The following is a 7,282-nucleotide window of genomic DNA, read 5'->3' as shown; positions in this document are numbered from 1 at the left end:
TCAACTCACAGTCATTAGCGGGATTATGGGACTGTGAATGTTTGAACTAAGTAGGTTATATGAGAAGAACTGGTAATTTCCGGTCGATATTTCGTATCGTAAGAGAAACCACTCTGTGCAGGAAAGTCAAGGTGCACTACTGTACAGGTGCTTCATCCCTACGGGGAATACTCGACAGTGCTTCACGGCTATTCCTAACATGTTGGCTTCACTTACAAGGACCGCAGTCCCTTAATACCTTCTTATTGCCATGAACCCCGGTCTGGAGAGCCGATTGATATCCTGGTGCGCTTGGCTAAACCAGAAAAAGTCAATGAACGTGCGAACCGGCTGATCTATTGATCAGTGTCACGCACAAGCGGGTCAAACACGTGACACTAAGAATACAACTCATCTGTCAAGGGCGAGTGAAGAACAACCAATCAAATCTGTCTGAACGAAAACGGTTCTTCCATTGGCTGTTATGCGGTCCCGTTACGTTCGGAGCTGGTTCTCCTAATAAAATCTCTATTGACAATTTCTCTCAGCTGCTGTGATTGAATAAGAACATATTGCTGGTTAGACAAGTGAACGTATCCAATCCGTAAATAAGCCTGGATTGAAAAATTCGCAATGAATCTGCTTTCATGGAGATATTCCACATTCTTCTTAGTTTAGCCTACTTTATCAGTGGACAGATGCGTGTAAATTGACTGACTAACGCTCGTTTAGTAGCTGACAATAAACGCGGGCTTGTCTGATGAACTGATGAACCACTGTGTAAGAAGTAAACCTGCGAGATGCTGTGTGCGTGAATTCCAGCTTCCAATTTCCTCATGGCTCATCTGAAGGACAGATTGATGCCTATGGTGGATTGTCGAATGCAGGGGAACTTTCGACTCCCGCTGCTGTCTGACGAGGGAACTAGGGAAAGGTATAAATTGAAGAATGAATCGTAACTGTGAAAGCAAACCCATGACAATAAGGATGGTTATGCCGTTCCAAATTTACATTGCTGACTTTTGCTGGATGAGGAGGGTGTGATCAGGGATTCGTGCATACAGAGGTGCGATTTTTCAACGTCTTCAGAGATGAGGAAGCTAGGAGTCAAAATGAATGCTATTCAATGAGGCCAATTCACGATTGTGAATGATGCTCATCCTGCAGTATTCTACTCCATCTTATTGTGCTTTAAGGAAAAAGGGCGATTTCAACTGAAAGAATCGATTCCACAGTTGATCGATTGTTTAAGATCGATCCGTTTGCAATGACGACTACATCTGTCGACAAACCTTAAGCGCGAAATAACTTCTTTCCACGGCGATTCTCTTTGTTGTTTGTTCCAGCACAAAATACTCTCCATGCCAAAAATGCCTGGTTGTTTCAGTGCATCAATTTTATCAGTTTGCCCCATAGGTTCCGCACTCTTAGATGGTTAAAATATTCAGTAATAGCGGGTTTTTGTAGCTGCAAACAAACAAGTGTGAAACAATTCCATGCTAGCACACAACACATTACATTTGATGGAAATACGCAGAGTATTCACTCGGGACGAATGTTACGCGCAGCTTTTAATGCCCTTCTAGAAAGTTTCTATATTTGATACATTATCTACTTAAATCTTACTAGTAGTAAGTGGGTGCTCATGGGTGGTGCTTGAAATAACTCTCAGTACTTACCAGTGAAAGGGAGAAGGCTACGGAGTTATTTATTTGAAAATAACAACTAACTGGTTACAGACCATTGGCAAGTGATGTAAAACTCTCATTTGCATCTTATTTACAGAAACTGGACATCCATCTTCTCCTCAACGCGTCTCTTTGAAATTTCCTGGATATTCATTGACTCCAATCATTTCTCGCTCAAATCCAAGCAAATGTTCCAAGGCGACTCCACAAATTCCGCAACAGATCTCCCCTTTTCAAGAGACACAAAGCGAAATTCCACGAACAACACATACTACTCGCGTACGTCCCCATCATTAGTATCATTGTTACACCAGTAGTGTGACTTGGGGTAGCCGAACAGGGTTAGAGAACTACCCTACTTAATGCTCTTTGGTCATACGAATAGTCTCGCTCATGAGACAGTTAATGGTCGTTCAATGTGATGAGACAAACTCACAAGGATACTCACTTAGGGTGGAAGCTAACTGAATGCCTGGGTCAGCTGCAATATTATTCAGATGCCTCAAGGATAGACGGCGATTTCTTGGCTTGGATTGGTTCTTCATCCGACGCTCTCAAATGAACAGCGTGTCCAGTTCACACAGAGCCGGTAGAAAGCCAATGCTCGTGGCTTCTGATCATGGGAGTCCCCTCATTTGGCGAATAGAGAATCCCTCGTTCGTCACTTCTTCAATGTATTTGTTTGGGGTAGGTGTCGCTGAGCGCGTCAACCAGCTGTACACTGCCGTAGGAGTCAACGCCCCTACTCAAGCTCCACCATGCGCTGGCACCCTCAGCGTCCCATCTGCGGGACGAAATCTTCAGTCCGTCTCCTGAATATATATGCTTCTGTCCGAGAGAAGAAGACCATCCCGTAGGACTTGTGCGAGTGAGGTACCGAATTCCGACAGGGGGTGCACATTCGCTGCTGCTGTGAGAACAAGTCAGTTAGATGTCCCAGTAACAGTTGCATAATCTGTTTATTGGCTTCGCCATGCACACATCACCACGTGACCCAATGAGGAAGTATTTTCTCGCTTTGTTCTGTTCAGCAAACACTGGTAACTCACGACAGAAGTTTGAGTACTATTCACTTACACTGGGGGTGATACCGGGTCCCACTCGCTTCCCTACTCCTAGTAAGGTCTACACCCAAACTGAGAAAACATACCAAGTCTGTCGGCCATTGTACGCCACAATACCTTACGGCGGATCTTCAGCAACAGAGTGAGACTTCATTGCTGATCCACCCGACGAAAATGGGCTTCTGGGTGAGAGGACGAAAACCTCAAAGCCTCAAAGCTACAAAGAACTCCCTCCCAAGGACGGTGACTCAGCTGATCGGTCCGCTAATGGCTCTGGTAGCAAGTTCTTTGAATCAATAACTTGGTTCTGGTCCACGTCCAGACTACTCATCCAATTAGACTTTTCTTTGATGTGTACGAGAATAAGTTAGGGGTTAGACGACCAGGACCACAAATTAGGTCGTGCAAGCCCCCATTCAATAGGTACCTTCCTAATTTTGGGAGAACTTCAAGTGACTTAGTCAATCCAACACTGGAGAGTACTCGGTTGAATATGACCAATTCTTTATCGATAAAAGCGCTCCATGAGCATGGTAGACATACGCGTGTGCAAATCACCCTTCAAAAGGCTCCCTCTTTCATCAAGCGCTCACGAGCAGACAGACAGACTCCGGTCACAGTCCGAAATGGTAATGAATCTAGGTCATCACATTAGTGATCAGTAACCGACCCTCTCTAATTTAAGGCTGAGAACGTTTTTACCCATCTTATTCTGGCCCACGATCGAAAGAATCGCAAGTTGAAATCCGCAGAAGTTATCCTCACCAACATCATTCTGTCATAAGTAGTAAGAGTACTCAGGTTACTTGATTTTTAAAGATTTCTATAGATTTGTGCTCTGAGCTGCCATTTTTGGAGCACTCATCAAACGTTTATAACTGATGCCTCTCACAACTTTCTGAGAACTGGTGTAACGGTGATACTACTGATGGGGAGGCATGCGAGTAGTATCTGTTGTTCTTGGAATTTTGCTTTGCGTCTCTTGAGAAGGGGGGATCTGTTGCGGAATTAGTCGAGTCACTTTAGAAAATTTGCTTCGATTCGAGCATTGAATGATTGGAGTCAATGAATATCCAGGAAAGTTCAAGAAGACGCGTTCAGGAGAAGATGGGTGTCCAGTTTTTGTAAATAAGATGCAAATGAGCGTTTTGCTTCCCCGTTCAATAGTCTGTAACCGGTTAACTGGTATTTTCTAGTAAATAACTCCGCAGCGAAGGCCTTCTTCTTTTCATTGGTAGATAAACCGACAACTGATTTGGAGTACGGTTGAATCGAGAATATACTGTTTTAGGTCATATTGGTCGGTCAGATAGAAGGTGATGAGAGTGTTACTAGGGCCAAGCCAGATATCTGGTCACAGGATTTGTCAAACAAGAGGACTTGGACTAGGCGAGAAGGGCAGAATACGAGCAGGCAGCCTGGCGATCTTGTTCCGGGCAAACGTCCCGTTATTGATGTACGTCGTCACAGATTTATACAATGTACTTTAATTCCTTCGGAGATTGGTAGCCAGGTAAACCTTATTGTGGACTTCACTGAAGGTAAGGAGGTATCTCCAGTCTATAATTCTTTGGTTTATTCGCTCTGATGAATTTTGCACAACTGGGTGGTACTTAGTCCAACTCTTCCTAAATACGCGCTTTTATGCCCAGATAGGCACCTTAACAGTACCCTCAACGTTAGGTTTGGGCATCGGTCCTCATTAGTACAGGCCAACTAACAAATGCAAGCCAAATTGTTTCGACGAGGAATTCGGCCTCAAACCTATTGTTGGTTGGACAATAATCTATGCAGCATCTGAACTGTACAAAATGCTTTTGCATGAACAGGTCACGTTAGGATAGTGAACTTAGTTAGCAGGCTTCGAGGCACATATGTTCTGATTAGCTTTCGTGAACCAGATAAAAAACTATGCTTCCCTGACTTTCCATCCCCTACTCCCATATTCTACCGTACAAACTGCATTCTACGATTTGTTTGAAAAATGTGCGCAGTGCCCAATCTACATATTTGTTTTTTCGGGAAGACATCTCGGAAATGTCGACTTCAACTCTTCTCCAGTTTCACATACAATAGAGTTTTGTCCTAATCTGTCATACAATAGAGTTTTGTCTTAATCTGTCATATTTTCACCATCCAGGGCGCAATAATTTCTCCCAGCACGATATATATGTCCAAGAAATTATGCCTGTAATGTGATCGCGCTGAAAATTTACACTACTGACAAACACTTCAGTAGCGAGTTGGTTGAAGAAAATCTGGTTGGCCTAGATAACCGCTTAATGGTGACATAAAGGATGGCTGTTGGCAAACCGGGAAGGTAGAATATGTGACATTTCGCAGAATTAGACAATATATGTTAGAGATTGAATAGTTTGGTGGTCAATTCCCTCCGAAGTACTGGACAGGTCGCTTACGAACGGAGTCACATAGCGCCATGTCAGGTTAATTTCAACCATCGAAAGTCATTTCAAATATCTATATGAAGTACTTTCAGTTAAACAAGAATACAGTGGCGAACATTAATGTTTTTGGGATCTCGTCATCAGGACAATACTTATCTAATAGTTATAATAGGAGCGATAGTTGAAATACGCAGTGAAGTTTGGCTCGCGAAATGAAGAAAATTGGAGACGCAGACAAGTAGTTATCTGAGCCGTCCATTTCCCATATAGTTGGATGCTGTGGGACACTCTGGAGGGCTGTTGAGTGAAGTAGCCGGTTGATTCGTGTCACACGATCAATGCAGACTCAGCGTCCATACGGACCGTTTTTGACAGCACAGTTATGAGTTTCGCAGGTGTATGACGACTGCCTCGGCTTTAGTAAAGCGATGCCGTCGAAAAGATACTAGCAGTCTATTAGGTGCACAGTGAACGACATGAAATGACTCATTCGGATTGAATACATGCCCGGTGTCAATTAGGTAGGACGCAATTTAGCTTCTGGCTGAACTGTTGGGGCTAATAATAATCCTGTAAGAGAGCTGCTCACGAATTCTCTTAGAAAGTTGCCGTGTTGTGCGCTCAACATACTCCGCTGAACAACAGCAGGAGAAAGAATACGCAACCATATTCTGGATGAAGACTGACATCTTGCCTTCGAGGTATAAGTTGAGAAAAGGGTTGGTTGTAAACCAAGGCCACAGAGTTTCAGCCGAAAGCGTGCGTTTTTGGGATTGAAACAAGCGGCGATTGACTACGTCCACTAACAGATCGACTTTACACGGTAAACTCAAGTAGATTCACTTCTTTCCAATGGTCGCAATCGGCGGTTGGATAGGCCAATCGAAACTACTCTTGGTTATAAATCTCTCCGGATAACCATTGACCCGGAACACGTTAACAGTATGCTGCAGTTCAGAGCCCAGTGTATCAGCACAGAAAATACGTTTTGCTCGGTTCGTTAAAGTGTGAATCAGGGTTCGTTTCCGCCTCAGTGACACAAAAATCAGGAAGTTTGTGTGCTGTCCCGTCCACGTGGGTCTTCTGTAGACAGACCTCTGAAATGAACCCGTGGAAAGTCTAACATAACATCCAGGAAGTGGAAAGCGCTGTCACTTTCAGGTTCAAAAGTGAACTGGGTGGATGGATGCGCTCAGTTGAAGTTGGTCAGGACAGCATCCACTTCGTAACTGTTTGATACTAGCATAAAAATTTCATCTACATACCTTCGACACGTCTAATCTCACCGTTCAATCGACCAAGCTCCAGTTTGCCCATAAAAATGTCACTCAACAAGGGACCAAGAGGAGAACCCATGGCGACTCCATCGATTTGTCGGTAAACCGGTAATAAACATCGGAATGCCATTTACATCAATGCTAGCAAATTCTGTGGAGTTTCCTGTTTTCGGCCGGGTTGTTCTCGGATGTATTTGGGAAATGGTTTCATGCAGGCAACTGCTGGAATCAGCAGAGATAAATAGATTGGGGGCATTGAACGGAAGGTCTATTTGACCGTCCAACACGCGATCCAAGCTGAGGTTGGTTTTTGCGTGGACAACGTATTACAGTTGAGCGCGCACGGTTTTTGGACCAAAACCTGCTTGCCTCTCGCACTAAAACACGTAAAAGCTATGTTCAAACTTACTGAAGCATATATTAGTTCCCTTACTTTATGTTAACTCCGACTATATTGTGGGCATGTAAAGTCCAGCATCTCGTTAAGCATAACGCTTGTCTAAGCTTGAAGTGAATAGTTGTCCGATAGTTCGAAGCTATAAACCTTTACCAAATTACTGTGTTGAGTGTGAATTCAGGGGCCATTTTCGTACGTTACTTGAAGCCTCAGTTGTAACTCAACCGCAGTTTAGTAAAACAGACAGCTCATGAATGGGTTGTGGCTAAAGCAGCCTTAAAGACAACACCAAAACTCCAGAGAATGCGCTCAAATGTCCTCGGAAGGAAACAGTCCCGGTGATAAACAGCGCGGTGGAACTCACTGAGGTAAGGACATGAACCATCTCCGATGATGCACGATGTAATGGTGCAAGTCCGTCATCATCAAGTGTGTTCGGATTTGCATTGTGACGCATTAATACGTGGGCTGT

The 7,282-nt window shown here is 43.9% G+C and overlaps 3 protein-coding genes across 3 annotated transcripts in view; all 3 read left to right on the top strand.

The window, feature by feature from the left end:
* T265_03472 (hypothetical protein) overlaps positions 1 to 1,964 on the top strand; it is a gene marked incomplete at both ends in the record, with an annotated part of 7,282 nt that extends 5,318 nt beyond the window's left edge. The window contains one exon of the mRNA XM_009167972.1: positions 1,765 to 1,964. Within this exon, the coding sequence (XP_009166236.1) occupies positions 1,765 to 1,964 (200 nt within the window). The remainder of the gene's footprint in view (positions 1 to 1,764) is intronic.
* Positions 1,965 to 2,135: 171 nt separating this feature from the next.
* Positions 2,136 to 2,483, top strand: T265_03471 (hypothetical protein; the record flags this gene model as incomplete). The annotated part of the gene is made up of 1 exon (XM_009167971.1): positions 2,136 to 2,483. One exon carries the CDS (start codon positions 2,136 to 2,138, stop codon positions 2,481 to 2,483), a length of 348 nt encoding a protein of 115 aa, XP_009166235.1.
* A 741-nt stretch (positions 2,484 to 3,224) lies between these two features.
* The window catches only part of T265_03469 (hypothetical protein), a gene marked incomplete at both ends in the record, with an annotated part of 15,670 nt that continues 11,612 nt past the window's right edge, over positions 3,225 to 7,282 (top strand). Inside the window, one exon of the mRNA XM_009167969.1 lies at positions 3,225 to 3,360. Coding sequence (XP_009166233.1) covers positions 3,225 to 3,360 — 136 coding nt within the window. The remainder of the gene's footprint in view (positions 3,361 to 7,282) is intronic.

Source organism: Opisthorchis viverrini (genome assembly GCF_000715545.1).
Source record: "Opisthorchis viverrini unplaced genomic scaffold opera_v5_50, whole genome shotgun sequence".
Classification (NCBI taxonomy): Eukaryota; Metazoa; Platyhelminthes; class Trematoda; order Opisthorchiida; family Opisthorchiidae; genus Opisthorchis; species Opisthorchis viverrini.
Note: the sequence above shows the minus strand (reverse complement) of the source record. Positions and strands in the feature narration are given on the sequence as shown.